This window comes from Syngnathoides biaculeatus, chromosome 10, assembly GCF_019802595.1.
Source record: "Syngnathoides biaculeatus isolate LvHL_M chromosome 10, ASM1980259v1, whole genome shotgun sequence".
NCBI classification, from domain to species: Eukaryota; Metazoa; Chordata; class Actinopteri; order Syngnathiformes; family Syngnathidae; genus Syngnathoides; species Syngnathoides biaculeatus.
This window is the reverse complement of record NC_084649.1, coordinates 22,744,171-22,764,119: the sequence shown is the minus strand read 5'-3', so window position 1 is coordinate 22,764,119 and position 19,949 is coordinate 22,744,171. Positions and strand designations below refer to the sequence as shown.

The 19,949-nt window shown below is 41.8% G+C and overlaps 1 protein-coding gene across 1 annotated transcript; it reads left to right on the top strand.

Annotated features, from left to right (window-relative positions):
• Window positions 1-212: 212 nt before the first annotated feature.
• On the top strand, window positions 213-19,758 carry ppp4r1l (protein phosphatase 4, regulatory subunit 1-like). Its single transcript, XM_061832022.1, has 20 exons — window positions 213-352; window positions 4,215-4,259; window positions 5,278-5,407; window positions 7,396-7,502; window positions 7,620-7,762; window positions 7,868-8,014; window positions 9,230-9,337; window positions 9,590-9,655; window positions 10,151-10,309; window positions 11,009-11,133; window positions 11,966-12,438; window positions 13,692-13,993; window positions 14,077-14,151; window positions 14,243-14,428; window positions 14,646-14,807; window positions 16,230-16,330; window positions 16,411-16,531; window positions 16,674-16,808; window positions 16,888-17,029; window positions 18,398-19,758. The coding sequence occupies exons 1-20, from the start codon at window positions 346-348 to the stop codon at window positions 18,544-18,546; spliced, it is 2,883 nt and encodes a 960-aa protein (XP_061688006.1). The 5' UTR covers window positions 213-345; the 3' UTR covers window positions 18,547-19,758.
• The last annotated feature ends 191 nt before the right edge of the window (window positions 19,759-19,949 follow it).

Below are 19,949 nucleotides of genomic sequence, written 5' to 3'. Positions count from 1 at the left end.
AGGCTAGTGGCTAAGTAGCAAAAGTAGCACGGCGAACTCCGGTATCCATCTTGGAACTACTGCGCGCGATCACGTGACTCCTACATAATATTTTTTTTTTTTTTAGTCCGCGGGAGAGCTTCACTCGAAGTTCGAACACAAAAGCCACCCACTCGTCTGCGAATTATGTCGACTTTGTTCTCAAGATTATTATCTGTGTTTGACCGACCACCATCGATCGTCTGCAGGAAGTACATCCAGGATTTTTTTCTTTTTGCATTTTTTTTTGTTTGAGTGACAGCTGAGTGCCTAGTGACAGTCCACACGGGACGGCGTCCAACGCGCACACCCGAGCCGATACTCAACATGGCAGGTAAACGGGCAACTCTGAAACTTGATGTTTTCTTTCTTTTGTGTTCTTTCCCACCCACTCTCCATTTCCTCCCCCTACTATTTGGTGACTAAAAATGGCTGGATTCCGGTTGCTTTCGGTGAGCGAGTTGCGTCAAGCGAAAGGGCTGGACGGAATCGCCTTAGCGAACTTAGCAATAACACTAGCCAGTCGGCGAACACAAGCTATCCGGGGATGTCGAAATGTCTCTCTTTACAGAGCCGTTCATCCCTACAACTACTATCTAAACACCGATAGCAACGTGGAACAACGTGAATAACACATCCGGGTGTCTATATTGTATTTATCAGCCATTAGTTGCCAGAGCAGACGCTAGCATGTTGTCCTGCTAAAGTTAGCCTTTAATGCTAAAGTCATTTTCAGCCATAAGATGACCAAAAATCATAGTCAGGCCAACTATAGCTATTTACCAATATTGCTCCGTGGCCGCAACAAACAAAACACCCCGAGTGTGACGGGCCCGTGCATGTTTAGTCTTGTGCGAGTTGTTTTTCTATTCGAAGCACATTCCCTGGTACGATGGGCAGCTGTAAACACTGGCATTAGCCACAAGCTTCTTGTCATTTTTCTTTTACGTCTTCTGCTTTCTTGCATCAGAAATCCTCGTCAATTCACGCAATAAGATAATAGAACCCCCCTGCCTGCCCCACTATTTAATAATATGACAGTTTATTTTAATTCCACTTTAATGTGGTCTTTATTTCTCTTATATTTGTTTAACTTTTGTTTTTGGGGGGTTGTTTGTCTATTTGTATGAGTATATATTATACCTGTATCTATTGTGAGTTGCTGTGACATCTTAATTTCCCTTACCGGAATGGATGAGATTATTTGTCTCGCTATCTATTCTAGTTACTTATAATAACCAAGTTTTAGATAGAGTACCACCTCAGCGAATGTTTAGTTCCATTATGACCAACATTCGAATGACACAAGAAGTGTAGGTATCGTAAAAAATGAGACTGATTTATTCCTAAAAAATATACTCCATTAGCACTGCATCTCATGAGTATTTTAATAATCGATCAACCGTTCATTTTATCAAAATAACTCAAGGTTATCAGAAAAAAAAACAATGTGTTTGAGTTGTGATTTATTTCATGCTTTGCTTGTTTGGTCCATAACATATCACCAAATTTTGATTTTAGTACTTTCCACAATATAAGCAGGTGTTTTCAAATGTATTGGCTTGATCAAACGTAAAGATAATTTGTCTGCTTATATGATTTTTGACCAATCTGAGAGTGTTTATTGTTGAGAGGCTGAAATTCCAATAACTTGGGCAATTTTAAATGATGCAATTTCTTAAATGATTACCCAAGTCCATTGTCAAGGTAGTTGTCGGCTAATTTGATGATCGATTAGTTGTGGATTATTCGATTACTTGTTGGGCCTCTATTATTCAATATTATTGTAAGGCGCTGTAACATGAACAGTTTGAAGAGTACCACTGCACTAGAGTGCTTAAATATAGGATAATCATAATTGATTCTGTTAACATTTATTGCACATGAGTTAAATAAAAATTTGCACCGAAATAAATGTTTGAAAACAAAGATTAAATGTGACTGTGTTATGCTTAAATATTAAATACAACTGTATCGATGAATTGTACTTAACAAATGTACTGTACTGGAGTAAAGAGGTTTAAAGCACTGTTACACTGCGCAGCATTTAAACATTTAATTCCGTCATTCTTCACATACTACTAGCATGCGCACTACTCGTGGGGCCGTGTATCTGTCGTTCGAAAGGTCGTTTAAACTTAAATGTATTTCTATTGTATTGTGGGGATGGGAATTTGATAGCAACACACCAATGAATATAATCAATATTTCAGCAGGCTTCGCCGCCATGATCACTTGAGACTAGCTGGCAGTGTTATTGTAAACCAGTTAATTGGGCAAGAGGTCATCTAGTACTGTGAGTAACATTCCTAGTCATGTCATGCTAAGACATTTATATTATGTTTGTACTTGAACATTTTTAGGCAAAAAAAAAAACATGTGATGTATAGCAACACAGTGGACTCGTGGTAAGAATTATCTATGTCACATTTTGAGGTTCGTGGTTCACATTTTGGCTCTGGCCTGCCAGTGTGGCGTTGTCATGTCCCCATGCTTGTGTGGGTTGTGCTAAGGGTGTTCCGACTTTTTCTCTCACATTACAAAAACGTGGATTGGGTTCAACGAAGAATGGTCCTTAGGTGTGAATTTGAGTGCTTGGTTGTAAATTAGTGTCCTGTTTGCAATAGAGTCCAGCTCACCTGTAGTAAGTGTTATAGAAATTTATGGATATTCAATAGTGAAGGCATTTGTTCAAAAAGTAATTGCAATTCTAACCCTCATGTGATGTTGTAGGTCAGTTTGACCATTTTTAAAGTTTAAAAATATATACTTGTCATATATTGAATTTTATCGAAGTGGTTAATAATTTATTTAACAAGTTCTGAACAATATTAGTCAAGATTATTTTTTTAAAACTTTTTGGATAATCAAACATCACTATATTGTTGCTGAAGAACAAATGGGATTAAAGCTTTCCATTTACCCACAAAGATGAATAAGGGGGAAAAAAAGACTAAAACTAGTTTGTTGCTTATAAGTCTTTTTTTTTTCACTCCTTTGGGTCACATAAAATATATAGATGAACATGGCACATTCACGAATCTGGAAATTGCACCCAAGGATGAGCCAGACTTGTGGAGCATCATGTTTCTTTCTCCTATTTCCTTGACTATTTCTTTGGATTTTTTTTCCCTTGATTTTGAGCAAGGATGCGTAGTCTTTGAGGTGTAGCCTTAAATACATCAACAGATGTGCAGTCAATAAACTCACATGTTCTCTGTTGACCTATCAGAAATTTCCAAAGCTATGACCTCATCATTCTTTTTGTGTATGTAAACGTAAAATGTATGGAAGAAATTTTCTCTGATTATTGTAACGTTCAACAAAATTAAATAATTTTGGTAGTCCTGACTGACCTCAAACAGTCTAATTTGACTTCAGACAGTGAGACAAAAAATGACATGTTTTTGCACAGTGTATATAAACTTCTGGCCTCAACTTTATATATTCTTTCCCCGGTTTGATTTGCATTTTTTTTTCCTTGTATTAACTTTAATATATTGTTTCTGTATTTTCAATGCGTATAATTATATACTGTAAATATTTACACTTTTGGAAGAGGAAAAAAACGAAATTATTTCCACCCGCCAGCCCGTACGACTGGCTGTATACATAGTGCTGAATGTCTATAACGAGTAACCATGGGAACAAATCAGTAATCCAAATTCAGGAAGTGAGAGCGAGTGTTAGAAAGTCTCATCTGGAGCTGAATTCTTGCTCAGCATCCAACCAGCAAGGCAAATACCCACAACATCATCTCATTGATCAGATTTTTTTTCCCCTTATTTATTATTTGCCACAAGCTGCCAACATCTTATAACACCCCGCGATGGTTTTGTGAACGTAGTTATTGACTGGAAGTCACGCATCTGTTGTCATATTAGTGCTGCACTTCCCAGTCGGTCCACAGTCCCTGATTTCAATTCAACGCAGCCTGAACAATCCCGAGGCGTGCCAAGTTAGATGTCACACATTCGGGAAATGCCATTTGGTTGAGAAATTGGTTACCCGCTGCCACGCTCACAATTTCATTTGCATTCACAAAGTGGAGCTTTTGCTGGGCTTCTCTCACTGAGGGAGACTTTGTCCCCGTGTCATGAATGTGATTGACCAGGAAGCCATTTTCTTTTTTGTGCAATCTGAAAGGGACTGGTGTGTTGACGACCTCTGATTTCCTCCATGTTTTATCTTTTCAGGTCTATCTTTATACTTTGAAGACAGCCATGACGATCTAGATGATTGTGAGTACTTCACATAAAAAAATAAAATTTTAAAATTGCAAGAATAAACTTGTATTTTTTTTTTTTATAAAGTCCATTTATAATACAGTCGTTGGCTTTTTCGAATTCTAATCTCAGGATTTTTTCATGACAAACTGTGACTTTATTCTGATCGTATTTTGATTTAGATTGTGGCCCAAATACTCCTTTGCACAATTAAGTATACTGTAGTTATGGTTATTCTCATATTAGAATAATAATATCCATTTGGATATTTCAGGGGTGTCAAACTCATTTTTCTTGCGGGCCACAATGTAGTTACAGATTCCCAAAGAGGACCGTTATGACTCTGAAACCATGAAAATCTTTTGCCTCATCATATTTACACATGAAATTTATGAACAAGTTTGGGAATATGAAATCATGGGTAATGGGTTTTTCAACTATTGCTGGTGTGTGGTAACACACAAATCCTTGCAATATCTCACCGTTATCATATATGATAAGGCAATTAGAAATTTTGATACAGATGTTAACAAAAATCATGGAAGTTGATGCACATGATATGCCTTTGCAGGCCACATAAAATCACACGGTGGGCCAGATCTGGCCCCTGGTCCTTGAGTTTGACACCATTTTTTTTTCTTATAAAATTCCAATACTAGTCTTGCAATTTTTAAGCTCTGTTCTCGGAATAAAATAACAAAATTCTTGCAATTCTTACTGTATTCTTGTATTATTCGTATTTTAAAATTTTGTACCGTTACGTGTGGTGGTCATAGCTGTAATTATTTTGTGACTCTTTTCATTGTAATATTTTGACTACCAGAATATTTTTGTAGTTCTGAATCTATTTTATTCTTGTAGTATTAGATAACACTGTCAGTATTTTACTGTAGTTTCGACCAGTTACTAGCAGCTCTGTAGACTCTTGTCGGGTTTATGAAACACAGTGAAATCCAATTGGACTGTAAAATGGATATGTGAATGAATATCATATTCAGTGGTGCTAAAGGAACACTTTCTGTCCATTTTGCAGTTGGATTCGATGACTATGGATCAGAATGCGACAGCATCCGCATCACGGCCTTCCTCGACGCAGGCCAGGACAACTTGACGCCACTCGGGAGGCTAGAGAAGTACGCCTTCAGCGAGAATGTTTTTAACAGGTAAGAGTTTGGTGGGCGGGAGTACCCATTCGCATCATACAGTGTATCAGATAATCCCGCAGCTATGCTTACTGTTTGGCTTTGATGCAGTTTCTCACCTCTCTGCATCCAGACTGGGAATGAATAGTGCTTTTTCGCCAATTTACTTGGTTGTTTTACAGTAATTCCATCATATTCCTACGGGGATCAGGACCAAGGCCTCCCATTAAACAATAGTGAAAATCTTCATATACGCTCATAAAAGGATTAGAATAAAAATCTATGACTTTGTGAGTAGCCAATCTGAAATATGAAGGGCAACATTGTAATTTCAAACTTTCCAAGTGGGACAGGTACCGTAATTCCCGGCCTACAGAGCGCACCTATTTATAATCCTCACTGTGTACATTTGTAAAGGAAATACCATTTGGTACATACATACGCCGCAGCTGTGCAAAAGCACTAGCAGGACCGGATCGGTAAAAGTCACTTCCTCGGCACATATATTCCACCGGTCTCGCTCTTGCCTTTTCCGCTCGAGTGCCCCCTTGCGGCCGTTAGATAAAAATGCACAAATTAGCCACATCACCGTATAAACCGCGGGATTGAAAGCGAGTGAAAAAAGTCGCGGTTTATAGGACGGAAATTACGGTAATCTGGAGAACCAACTAATTTGAATACAAGTGCTGAACACAACCCTTTAACCGTTACACCACTCCTGTACAAAAATAACTGAAGTAAAAAAGTGTGCTAACGGGCCATGGTAATTGCAACTAGAGTAAAGCATGCTGGGCTTTTTCCCATGCTTCCCTTTTTCTGTAATTCCAAAACGCATCTTTTAATGACGCAATGTAAAGCGCTGACAACGCACACTGCAAATCCTATAATGGACCAGAACAGCTGCCTTACTAAGCAATAAGTGACCCACAATGAATCCTTGGCTCTATCCGCACGGAGCTTGAGCGCTGTGCGACTTTGATACGGCATAACCGTGTGAACAGCTGTTCTCTGGGACGTCAAAAGGGAATTGACACTGGATTGGCTGTATCTTGTCTGTTTGGATTCACAATTTAAGTAAAAAACATTTAGTTTTGGTTTGTTCAGAAATGTTTATCCTGTTCGGCCCGTGACCTGAAAATGTTCCTTGGGTTTTAACATCCCTGATGTAGGAAATGTCATCACAGTCAGGGTGATGTTTGCAAAGTGGTGTCACATCTGGCAGGAAATATGATAAAATGTGAACTTGTCACCTCGCTCTTCTGTCAAATTGTTGGTTTTTGTGTTTTGATTGTTAGCTAGCATATTTTGCCCTTGTTAAACGGTAAGAGAAGAGCTTGACATTTGAGCGTTACATTTTGCATGTAAAATTTGATTGAGAAATATTTAAAGCAATTGGCATAATGGGTTTCAGAACTTACCAGCAACCAGTATGCTGCTGTCAAAGGCAGTCAAGCAAAATGTAAATCTGTCATAAAAAATACAGAACAACTCATGACTGAATCACTAATAGGTTAATATTCCATAATTATCACTCCATGAGCTTTCCTCAATTGCTCATCCGTGGTTGCTATTCTCATGGTGAAAACACAAAGTTTTGAATGACCAGGTTGACACATCATCCGAGTTTGACGCCCAAGTGTCTGCATTCCAATGTGAGTGCTCATCGAATACCTGTGCGAGCTTCGAAAAGCGAAGTATTGACAGAAGACTCCAAATATAGTAGCTTTGTTCCAATCAGAGCGAGGCCACAGCGTTACAACAATACCCAACATTTATTGACTCTTGTGTCCTGCAGGTTAGAAAACACAAAGCACACGAGGAAACAATGCTCTTTTGTCCTTTTCATAAACTTTGATGTTGCAAACCAGCTTTTCCATCATTGCCGATTTGATTTCGCAACGCGTGTGTGAATTCGTGTAACGCGCCTTACAGTGTTAACGCTGCCTGCGCTCACAGGTTGTCAGCAGGTCGGCAGGCCGGACTAACCCAGCGCTCCTGTTGCTTTGTAGGCAGATCGTGGCTCGCGGGCTGCTCGATGTGCTTCGTGATTACAGCAATAATGAAAATAACTTCATCACTGTCATGGAGACAGTTGCCAGAATGTCAGAAGATGGAGGTAGATTCCATTTCCCTCTCATGAACTAGTTGGTTTCAGCGTATACGTGCAACTGCCATTTGGAGCTTTACGTGGGACTCGCATACATGACATAAATGTGCGTGTGTGTCTCGTCAGAGCCGACCGTGCGAGCCGAGGTGATGGAGCAGGTCCCCAACATTGCCATGTTTTTACACGAGAGTCGGCCCAACTTCCCAGCCGCCTTCTCCAGATACCTAGTACCCATTGTAGTCCGGTATCTCACCGATCCCAACAACCAGGTAGGATTGTAAACCTTTGTTATTTTATTATTTTTTTAAAGAATACTGTCTCAAACTCCATTGAGGATAAAGAACTGCTTTCAAACTGTTTACTGTATTTTCCAGGTACGAAAGACCAGCCAGGCGGCGCTGCTGGTGCTGCTGGAGCAGGGCCTCATCTCAAAGACCGACATGGAGACCAAAGTTTGTCCAGTTCTGCTGGATCTCACAGAACCCAGCAGCGATGACGATTACAAAATCGAGGCGGTTGCTGTGAGTAACTCTAACACAATCCTATTCACAGAGGGTTTTATGGCTTTGAACTTTTAGAACTACAAGCACGGTTCACCACAGAGGGTTTCGTGGTAGTAATAGATGTCATTTTCTAACTTCTCCAAGAATAATTGAAATCAAGAGTCAGCCGATTTAGCGTCCAGTCAATGTGATGAGATTGGAAGCATTAGCTAAAGCTCCACTGCCTCTTTTAACCATCGTGCGCCTGCCTCTCGGTGGTGAGCTCCGAGCTGCAAGTTCAGCTTAGTGCCAGCACAAGCACGACTATCATATGCCATTCTAACTTTCTCGGTAGTGTGAATATTTGCATTTTGCGACATAAACATTAAAACGTGCTTGCGGCAGATTACTCGATTGGACAACAGAGTTATACAGTATAACGATCCAATCGTGTGAGTGGTTAATCGAGTTTCACCATTGCCATGTACATGTGTTCTCGGTTCTCAGAAATCGCAGTGTAACTTATTAGTTAGCCAAGTAATGGCGCGTGGGACTTAGCGCGAACTGAGCGACGGTGTGTTCAAAGTTTTACAATGGCAAAAGTGTTAGAAAAAAAGGATGAGGGATCGAGCAAGGGCAATTGACAAGGATGCTGGAATCAAAAGCTGTTTCAGCTGCGCATGGCTTGAATAAAGTGTAACCGTGCATATAGGAACGAAAACGGTATCAACATGTCTAACCGAACACATACAAAAAGTGGACATTCCCGGCAAAGTGCTCTGCACTCCGTGTTCTGATAGGAGCAAAAAATATCCTGGAGGAAAATCAAACACTCCCCCTGCCTATCAAGCCAACGGCAATGAGAACATTAGTTGCTGACAGTAGTAAAAAGTGGTGTAACAAGCCTTGGTTTTACTTTTATCTACAAGTTCCTATTTTGTCTTAATCAAAATCACTATTTTCTCCTTGGCTCGCTAACTCATACGGTTCCAAAAAGCCAGCCCTGTTTTTAGCTGGATTTTTTTTTTTTTTTTTTTTTTTTTTTTTTTAAATGCTGCTGTTTAGTCCCATATTATTAAAATCTTGCAAATTCCAAGTTGTTCAACTACTGGGCCATTCATATTCCGGAGGTCTGCTTTTTACATTTTTGTAGATGCAATCTTCCTTCATTCTCTCACAATTTGGCAATATTATGCACTGAGAAAACCTCAGGATGACTTGTAGAGTGTCCTCATTTTCTGTGTGTGTGTGCAGATTATGTGTAAAGTGGTGACCATGCTGAGCAAAGACACAGTGGAGCATCTCTTACTGCCACGCTTCTGCGACCTGTGCAGCGACGCCAGACTCTTTCAAGTGCGCAAGGTAACTTGCGTGAAACCTTGACCTTTGCAAATGAAAATGTAATTCTGGGATTGTGTTAAAGAGATATTTAGTAGAAGTTATTTGTTATAAATTTGTAACACTGACTACATGTAGTTTAGCGCATCAGCCCGGTGTGAAAAGCCCTGTTGTTTTCCTTGTGGAATGTTCATTTCTTGGATGACGGGTGGCACTTGAGTAGAGTACATGCATTCATGGCGCTCCAATTTTTTTTCCACACCTTTTGTGTTTTAGGTCTGCGCAGCCAATTTTGGAGAATTCTGTTCAATTGTGGGGCAGGAGGCCACAGAAAAATTACTGGTGAGGACTTTGAAAACAAAATTTTTCTTCATATGTCACACTTCTGATTTTGTCCTTTTAGTGTACACTGTTGGATACAGAAGAAGACTGAGTGTGTGGAACAGTTTTCAAAAAACAATTTCTAGATGTTTTAATGTCTGTGACAGGTCATACACTACTGTGTGGATATTATCACAAAACATGTCTATCGCATTGACAATTTCAACATGCAAGCAATTGTGCTCACTTGAAAGTGGTTCTGGATCTTCTCCCCGCCTGGCTGATCAAGTCATATGAGGAAAAATTTGTTTTTTGGATGGTGATTAGCCCTCCTGTTATTTAGCAATGGGTTGGAACTGTAGAACAGCTCTCTCAGGCACATTGAAAAAAAAAAATGGGCAGATGACAAAACACCTACTTGGCTGTTGAATGTCACACTTGACGGAAGACCAACTATTTTTATGCAAGCCCCTTTAATAGAATTCTGTTTGGCACTCTCCACTTCTTTGAACATAGATTCCCAAGTTCTTCGACCTGTCCTCTGACAGCCTGTGGGGCATCAGGAAAGCCTGCGCCGAGTGCTTCATGATGGTCTCCAATTCTACCTCACCTGAGGTGCGACGTGCAAAGTTGTCTCCCCTCTTCATCAGCCTCATCAGCGACCAGTCCCGCTGGGTAGCGAACACACACACACACACACACACCGGTGGATGAATAATAAATGTTAGATTTATTCATGAAATAGAGCTTCAAAATCATGGATATTGGTTGACTTCAAAGTTATGAGATGTGTTTTCATAAAATTCAGTTACATACATGCATACATTTTAAGCCAAAAATAAATATATTTCTTAAATTATTTTATTATATAATGTATTTAAACTCTACATGTATTTCTACTATGCAGTTTAGTTTTCAGGAAAAGCTAAAAAAAATGCTTTAAAAAGCTCAATTTTTAGGTTTGGAACGCATTATTTCTTTTTCCATTTATTGTAATGGGAAACATCGATTCGCTTTTCGATCAATTCACTTTTCGAACCATTTTCTGGAACAGATTGTTGTTGAGAACCAAGGCATCACTGTGCAAGCATAAAGAGAAGTTAACTAAATTAAATACATCTCAAAGTAAAATAGTACACGAGAGGAACGTGTAGTTTTTTGCAGAGCGATACTCTTACCTCGTGTTGTTTTATGGGCCTTGGATTTGAGGCATATTTTTCTGCAAAATTTTGAGAAAACTCACACTCTACTCAATGTGATAGAAGCATAACTATATGTAGATTTTTAACCACAGCAATTTTTTTTTAGGTTATTGAAAATATATGCCATTAAGCAAAATAGGTGACAGAGTTGTTGAAACATATTTCTATGTAGGTGCGTCAGGCTGCTTTTCAGTCTCTGGGCCGTTTCATCTCCACCTTCGCCAACCCGACCAGCGCAGGCCTCCACTTCAGAGAGGACGGCGGGTTACTCGATGTTTCCAGGTGCACGTCAGACAGGTAAACTCGGGAAACAACAAAATCGGTATATGTGCTCTTACTGCTCCGACAGTGTGAGCGGTGTACTCCAGATGACAAAACATCGCACACCACGTATGATATTTCCGCTGTCAAACTAAGACTGACCTGTGAGATGCAACATCGTGTCACAAGGGATTCAAGCTGCTGCTGCAAAAAAAAAAAAAAAGATTTAAAAAAAGTATCAAAAGAAGCATCTTGGGTTATTATCTTATCCGGTGACTATGTTGTGATTACAAACACACAAACATTATTGTGAATATTGAACAAGCGCTCAACACAACCATTTGTTCCTCCATTTGTGTCCCAAAACCGGCGCGAGTCTTAGGTCGTTTCTTGATTGGCTATATTTCCTTTTTACTTGACATTATTGTTGTAAATATTAAACTGTTTAACATTTTTAGTTTTCAAGACAGAATATTTTGTGAGCTGATCAGTGAGGGGGAAAGAAATCCTTTTTAACACGGCCCACACTTCAGGATAATCACTACGGATAATCTTGCAAAGGCATCCTTGAATGGGGCCTTTGTGACTTTGATAGGGGCCAGGGAGGCAAAATGCACAAATTCGGCCTAATTCTGGGTACTGTATATTTTCGGACCTGGATTAAGACAGTGTGGTGAAAGTATGTTGACTGAAAAGCAAAAACGGGACAAAAAAATCATTTGCAAATTATGGAAAATACATGTTGGTGACTGATCCTTGATTTCATTATACCCTTCGGAACACTAAAAAACATAAATTGAATAACTTTCCCTGCATTGGAGAGTTTGATTTTGTGAAGTTTTTATCATCCGTGTGTTTGATATTATAGCGACTGCTCCTTGAATTCCCTCAACTGCGCCGACATCACCAGCCGCCGCACGGAACGAACAATCGCCCACACGCCTCCCAACCAAGATGGCCGTGCCACGCCGTCGCCGGAACACGTCCCGGCGGCTGAGGAGATGAACTACGACGACGACAACAACCACAGCTTCGCTCACGGAGAGGCGCTCGACAGCTTAGCGCATGTCAGCAACAACGCCAGGAACGCTAAAGAGGCGACGCAAGCGGACGAGAACTTCAACTCCTTCCACTTCTGGAGGCCTCCTCTACCGGACATCAGCGGCGAACTGGAGCTGCTCAGCTGTCAAATGGGGGACGGGATTGAGAAGAAGAGGAAAGAAGCGGAAGATTTCGGAAGCGCTCCAGATTCCAAGGCCAGCCCTACTAAGCCTACCAGCGACCAGATCCAGATGGTGTTAGACAGTTTACAGCCGCACACGGATGACCCGGATGTCCAAGGTGAGTGGACGCACTGCATTTACCGTAGAGCTAACCAAGGCACTTGTTTGTAATGACAGTAGAAAAATGACATAGTATAGTAAATATGTATACTGATATAACTATCTTTTCTCAATTTACACACAGTAAAGCCTCGGTTCTCAAACGCCCCAGTATTGCGCGCGGCCAGACCAGCTGACCCACCCACAACGTGTTTTGTTATTGTCTATTCGAACGGCCCCCGGGGAAAAAAAACGGAAATGATATAACACGGGCGTCGCAAACAGCGGACCTTTGTGATTCTGTATAACACAGCCTCTGTACACAGACATGTCCTAGTCGTGACTGTTGTTTTTCTTCTTATCGAGGACTAACGTATCAACCCCCAGTGTGTGTTTCTTTTGGCTTGTCCCTTTCGGGGTCGCCACAGCGTATCATCTCAGATGAACGCATATATATGTTTGGCACAATTTTTACGCCGTATGCCCTTCCTGACGCAACCCTTCTCAGGGAGTGGAGGCCCCCAGTGGGATACGAACCCACAACCCCTGGTTTACCAAACCAGTGCTCTAACCACTGAGCTACGGGCCTCCCATCAACCCCCAGTCATGGTTCCAAAGAAGGCAGGTTGCTTGTTCAAAGTAATTCTGCACTATTGTTAGTAGAAAAAAAAAAAAGTTTACAAGGGTAGGGGCCGAGTTGCTTCAGATACGGCAATGTTCTCCCAGCCAAGCGTACTCTGCTACTAAAGCACACATTTTAAGCAAAAAATATATTTCTTAAATTATTTTATTATATAAATTATTGAAACTGTACATGTATTTCTACTATGCATTTTATTATGAAGAAAAGCTAAAAAAAAAAAAAATGCTTTTTAAGCCCAATTTTTTTAGGCTTGGAACGCATTATTTCTTTTTCCATTCATTGTAATGGGAAACATTGATTCGGTTTTCGAACATATAACTTCTCGAACCGTTTTTTGGGACGATTGTGGTCGAGAACTGAGGCATCACTGTACTTGTTAAATTAATTAATTGGTTTGTGTAAAATGTATGCTTTTTTTTTAGTTAGAGATATTAATCTGTTTATATATTACACAAACACACACATAACATTGTGAAAACCAATTTGTTGTTCGATCTGGCACTACGGTACATTATAATTTAGTGATTACATCACTTTCAACCCACGTTAGTGAGATTGATGGACTTCCTGTGCAGTTTAGCTCATGCTTATGTGGCCAAGTCAACTGAGGCGTGGTGTCCTCCCCCCAGCTCAAGTTCAGGTCTTGTCAGCGGCTCTGAAGGCCGCTCAGCTCGACAGCCCGTCCGACGACAGTCCCACGGAAAGCCGGCCGACGGAGCCGCCCGCTGACATCGACCCCGCCAGCCCGCCCGTTGAGAGCAAATCGGTGGAGGTTCCCTCCGAGGTCCAGGAGTGTCTCGCTAAGGAGGAGCAGACGACAGAAAGCCTTTCAGCCGCTGAGACGTGCCCAATCCAGGAGCAAGGAGATGAGGAGACACAAACGGAACCCTTGTTGGATCAGGAAGAATCTCCGCCCGACTCTCCAGTTCTGGTGCGGGTTTCTTAAGATGAGCTTCTAAATGTAATGAAATAGTGTTATTCCTCCAGATTTTACAACATAGTTTTATTCATTAGGTGTCTAAATTAATTGAAAGTGTGGAGGAGGAGAGAAAAGAAGACTCGGTGTGTGAAGACAAGCCAAAAATCCAGGTCAGCGCTTCCACCGGTTGTAATTTCAGTCTTTACAATCACTGCTTTAACCTGAGCCGCTAATTTGCGAACACGTCTTCTCGGCCTGCAGAATGTCATCCCCCAGCAGTTGCTGGATCAGTACCTCTCCATGACCGACCCGGCACGGGCTCAGACGGTAGACATGGAGATAGCCAAGCACTGCGCCTTCAGCCTGCCGGGCGTGGCGCTCACTCTGGGCCGACAGAACTGGCACTGCCTCAAGGACACCTATGAAGCGTTGGCCTCTGATGTCCAGGTAGGCGCGGAAATGAAAGGTCGAGATGAATGGAATTGCTTAAACTACGGGATTTCTTTACAAACTCGGACCGAACTTTTTGGGGGTTTAACAGGATCTTTGTGGTCTCGAGGGGATTTTATTGCCGTCAATTGTTTTAGTTTCAGTCTTCTGCCTTTTATATGGGATGTTTTTCTCTGCCGCTGATGGACTTGCGCACCTCGTTCGTCTGACGCAGTGGAAAGTGCGTCGCACGCTTGCCTTCTCCATCCACGAACTGGCGGTCATCCTGGGGGACCAGCTGACGGCGGCAGATCTGGTTCCCATCTTCAACGGCTTCCTCAAAGACCTGGACGAGGTCCGCATCGGTGTCCTCAAGCACCTCTACGACTTCCTCAAGGTACGAATGTTGTTTGTATTCGTCCCATTATGAATGCAATAATGGACGAGTTGTTTTCATTCTTTCCAAGTTTATAGTGCAATGAAAAATACAAACAGTATAACAGTATTCACTTCAATGTCTATACGAAAAAATAAATATGAGCGGAGAACGTGTCATTTTGGTGTCAGTGGCCCTTTAAGGATCCACTGTCATGAAATGCATGTTTTTTAGTATGTTATTGATGAAAAAATGGCAGCCACTATGGACCCATCATCTGTTTTTTCACCGCAAAACATTATTTTGATGTATAGGGCTTTTTGTAACTCCCGCCATGAAAATCCTCTCAGGGGAATTGTTTCCGAGAAGAACCAGGAAGTGACTTACAGGGCAGTAGCGCACTCAAGTGGTTTCGTCTGTTTATACTAGTTTTACCTGCTGGAAGGTAACATGTTGTTCTTTCGTGTTAGCCAAAATGCCAGCTTGCTGTTTTTCTGGATATTGTTCGAACACTCGGGAGGATGGATTCACTCTTCATACTTTTCCAAAAGACCCAGTTCGTCGTGAAAAATGCATTGCACAGGTGCAAAGGAGGAGAGCTTCGTGGGTTCCAAATGATAATAGTTTGGGGGCGTAATCCATAAGTTAGGGGTGCTAAATGTGTCGATGTGCACATCGAAAGGCTTCCGTACAGCAGCCGCTGAAGGATGACCTCTGCAGGCCGTATGATTCGCCACCGGCCTTGTCGGCCGGGGTGGCTCGTCGCGGCTGGGCTGCAGTGGCTCAATCTCTGCCGCGGAGGTGGATCAGACGGGGAGGCGGTTTGGCCACGGCGTAGTCATCGCTTGCGGGCGGCATTGTCATCACCACTGCCACATGGGGGTGGATCAGGTGGGGAAGTGATTTGGCCATGATTCGCATATCATCTAAACATGGCTCGAAACAATAGGGTAATATTGCCCTGGTAACTTCACTCGGTTGTGAGCTTCCGTTTCAGAAGGGGCGTGTTCATCTCTTTTCTTTGGCAAATGTCCCATTGTGACATCACGGACAGAAGATGCAGCCAATATGGCGACCACTAGGCTGTCGAATGACACTTCCACAACTTTGCGCATGGATGACGCGCTCTCCGCTCATATTTATTTTTTCGTATGGACATTGAAATGAATAATGTGATATGTATTTTTCATTCCAATATCTATTTTAGAATGTTTATAGGGATGACACTTGCGCTTTAAGCATCAAGCAGGTGTCAAGGCCTCCATTTCTGGCTATGTGGTCTGAGGTCATGATGATGATGATTAAAAGTACATGTTTTGTCATTTTGATTTTGCAAATTGTTACTGCGCCAGTTGTCGCAGTGGCCCACATTTGCCATCTCATGAATGCGTTCCCGTGCGAACACACTTGTTGATGTTCTTGGTCTTCATCTTGCGGTTGCAGTTGCTCCACGCGGACAAGAGGCGAGAATACTTGTACCAGCTGCAGGAGTTCATGGTGACCGACAACAACCGCAACTGGAGGTTCCGATACGAGCTGGCAGAGTGCGTCTGACTCGCGTTTTCAGTCCTGCTGTGACGGTTTTTGGAGCATTAACCAAGCCCCTTCCGTCTTTCCCCCGTAGGCAGCTGATCCTGATCATCGAGTTGTACAGCCACTACGACGTGTACGACTACCTCAGGCAGATCGCGCTCACGCTCTGCTCCGACAAGGTCTCGGAAGTCAGGTGGATCTCCTACAAGTTGGTGCGTCACTTATTAGGGATGTCCCGAGCCAACTTTTTCCTCTTCTGATCCGATGATGATATCGCAGCCTTGAGTTTTGGGTGACAACGATGTGAGTCTGATCCGATTTCAGCAATCATCGTTTGTCGTTTAATTTTGTCAGGTGGTGGAGATCCTGCAGAAGTTGTACTCCAGCGGTGCCGATGAGTTGGGGGTGAATTTTATCAACGAGCTCACCGTCAGGTTCTGCCATTGCCCCAAGTGGGTGGGACGGCAAGCCTTCGCCTTCATCTGCCAGGTGAGCGGGCGGCCATTAAGTATATTTAGTCCTCGCCGACGCACCTCGTCACCCGCTCGCCTTTTGACGCCCGGTCCAGGCGGTGGTGGAAGAGGACTGCATGCCCATGGAGCAGTTCGCCCAGCACCTCCTGCCCAGCCTGCTCAGGCTCTCGTCAGACCCGGTGGCCAACGTGCGGGTGCTGGTTGCCAAGGCCCTGCGACAAAGCGTCATGGAGAAAGGTATGATGTCTTGGTTTGGTTTTTGGGGTAGTCAGCAGCCTGCTTTTCTCAATCATGGAAGCAGATTTAGCCACTAAATGATCAAAATTGTTCAAATGTTTTTATTAAAATGTCTTTTAATATCTCAACATTCTCATATTTATCATATCATATCAACTTTAAATTTTCGTCCTGATTTTAACAATAATGATGGAATTTGACACGCATGATTTTCCTTCCCAGGCCACATAAAATCATGTGGCGGGCCAGATCTGGCCCCGAGGCCTTAATTTTGACACTTGTGCTGTAAGATGTTGCGTATGAATGGATTGTGCTATTTTCATTCTCGGGGTTGTGTAGTATTATAACATGAAATGGTTCGTGTACTAATGTAAAATGAATTATGTTATAACATGACATAATTCACGTTATAATGTATAATTAACCACATAATGTGAAACGTGTCATGTTATAACATGAAACATCCTCATTTTAACGTGAAACATATCACGCTATAACGTGATAGTGACTTTTTTTTTTTTTTTTGGGTGTGGCAGCAATATACTTCCGTAGCCATGCGCTGATTTAAAAAAAAAATAGATAAATTACTCAGTACTTGAGTATTTTTTTTTCTTCTCCAGATGAAATATTTCAGTACGGAAGCATATTGCTGCCACACCCAAAAAAAAAAAAAAAAAATCACTATCACTTTATAACGTGATGTTTCACGTTATAATGTGGATGTTTCATGTTATAACACGATTCAGTTCACATTAGAACATGAAACGTTTCATGTTATAACGTGAAATGAACCACGTTATAACATGTAATTTATCACATGAAACATAACCTAATAAGTTCTACGTTATAACCTAAAAAGTTGCTATCAAATTGTTGCGACACATATCAAGTTATAACGTGATGGTGACTTTTTTTTTGGGGGGGGGTGGCAGCAATACGCTTCCGTACATGGGTGTGAAATACACAAAAATGTAAAATAAGTGTAATATCAGATATTGCTGTAATACTTTACCTAAACGAACAATTCCTCAAATAACGAAGGCCAATTCGGCCTCAGGAAAGGGTTTTAAATTAATGTTGGCCTACTGTAGGTGGATGCTTGTACGTAGATGAGAAACTAACCAAAAATAAATGCATTCATTAAACAGCTAAAACAACTTTTTTACAAATGTTCAAAGTGTAGTTCTTGTAGGCTGAAATGTAGGCCTTTTTAGGCAGACACAGACAACACTGCTTTGTTTTTGTTGTCTGTAACGTTAGCATCAATTTGGAAATATGTTGTGCCTCTTCTGCCACATCGTCCTTTTCGGAGCTCGGCGCTAATGCTAAGCTAACTAGCTGACAGTCGCCCTCCTCTTCGTGGTTCAGCCTACTTCAAGGAGCCGGGCTGCGCCTCCTCGGACGAGCTGGAGGAAACGGTCATGGCGCTCCAGTCGGACAAGGACCGCGACGTGCGCTTCTTCGCCAGCTTGGACCCCGGCAAAGGCCTGACCGCGGACACGGCGCCGCTCATCTAGCCTCCGGACCGCCCACCCCGCTCTCTTTTTACCAGCACACCCAAACCGGAGCCTCCCCCACGACTCGCCTAACCTCACCTCGCAACTGCTAACGGAAAAGCACGAACCCGCACCGCTTGGTCAGCGGCGGGATACGTCACACAAAAGCAGTTTTCAGGAAATGAGCAGGACTCAATTTTTTTATTTTTGTTTTTGTTTTTTTTCCGCACACTAACAAGCTTGACTCTCCAAAACTGAGTTTGGTTAACTCGGTTAACTTTTTTTTTTTGTACTTTATCGGCTTCTTTTTTTTTTTTTTGAGCATCTTAAAGGAGCAGCTGGCGTCTGCCTCAACCATTCGACGCTCGCATTAAACTCAGGGGGACTCGAGCTACTCGCTGCCATTTTAGACCCGACACACCTACCACCACCCCCACCCCCACCCTCCTCCGTTTTACCAAAACTACAGAAAAAAAAATGTGACACGGACGACGACAAAATTACCTCCTGGACACAGCTGGCCTCCGTTTGGTGATCTTAAAAAAACAAAACAAAAAAAAAAAAGAAAAATCTCACAAGGGCTGGAGCACATTTGTACCCCCACAAAATCCATTTTTTTTTGTGTACAGTCTCTCCGGTGAAGCGTCAGTGAATCTAATTGAGCGCTTGTACAGTAAGTAGCATACAAGACTGGAAGGTATCGCCGCATTATGGACCCCCCACTTCCTCGTAGTGGAACGATCCACTTTCGCGACTTCCGCCTCCATTTTTTTGTGTACAGTTTTGAAACCTGTGGATGACGCGCGACGTGACGGAACCATGGCCAGTGGAGTGAGGGTTTTGTATTGGGGGGGGTGCCCTCGTCAGTCCTTGTCACTTGTAAATGTTTTTTTTTTTGGATGGGGGGGCTGATTACATGCATACGTTTGACTTGAGAGCATATTGCGTTCACGTGCCGCGGTTACGGCGGCGTCGACTCATCTCGTCTACATGTTGTTGTTCATCTCTTTTTTTTTTTTTTTTTTAAATGTAGAACAGTTAATATATACTGTACATTTTATCGGAAATTATTTTTATTCCCAATTATGCACCGTTCAAAGATTTTATATCCTAACTTTACAAGATTTACAGACCTTTTGTAATATTCAATGATTTTTTTTTTCTTTTAAAAAGACATTTTATGTAATGTTATTTTTAGTACTCTGTAATTAAAATGACGACGTTTACACTTTGGGTCTTTTTCGTCCTTGTCGTTATGAAACATGATGAGGAAAAAAAACGTTTTAAATGAGAGAAATATGCTTGCGTCAGTTCATCTTTTAAAAAGACAATGTAATACATCCAAAAAATGCTCATATTTGTCATTGGGAAAATTAATTAATTTAGGAATTATTCCAAAAGTCAGGAAATTTAAATTTATTTTC

What these genes read in the sequence shown, in the direction of transcription:
- ppp4r1l (XM_061832022.1), top strand. An exon ending in CCATGACGATCTAGATGATT is followed by an intron (nt 4,260 to 5,277) that starts GTGAGTACTTCA and finishes TCCATTTTGCAG; the next exon opens with TTGGATTCGATGACTATGGA. An exon ending in TCAGCGACCAGTCCCGCTGG is followed by an intron (nt 10,310 to 11,008) that starts GTAGCGAACACA and finishes ATTTCTATGTAG; the next exon opens with GTGCGTCAGGCTGCTTTTCA.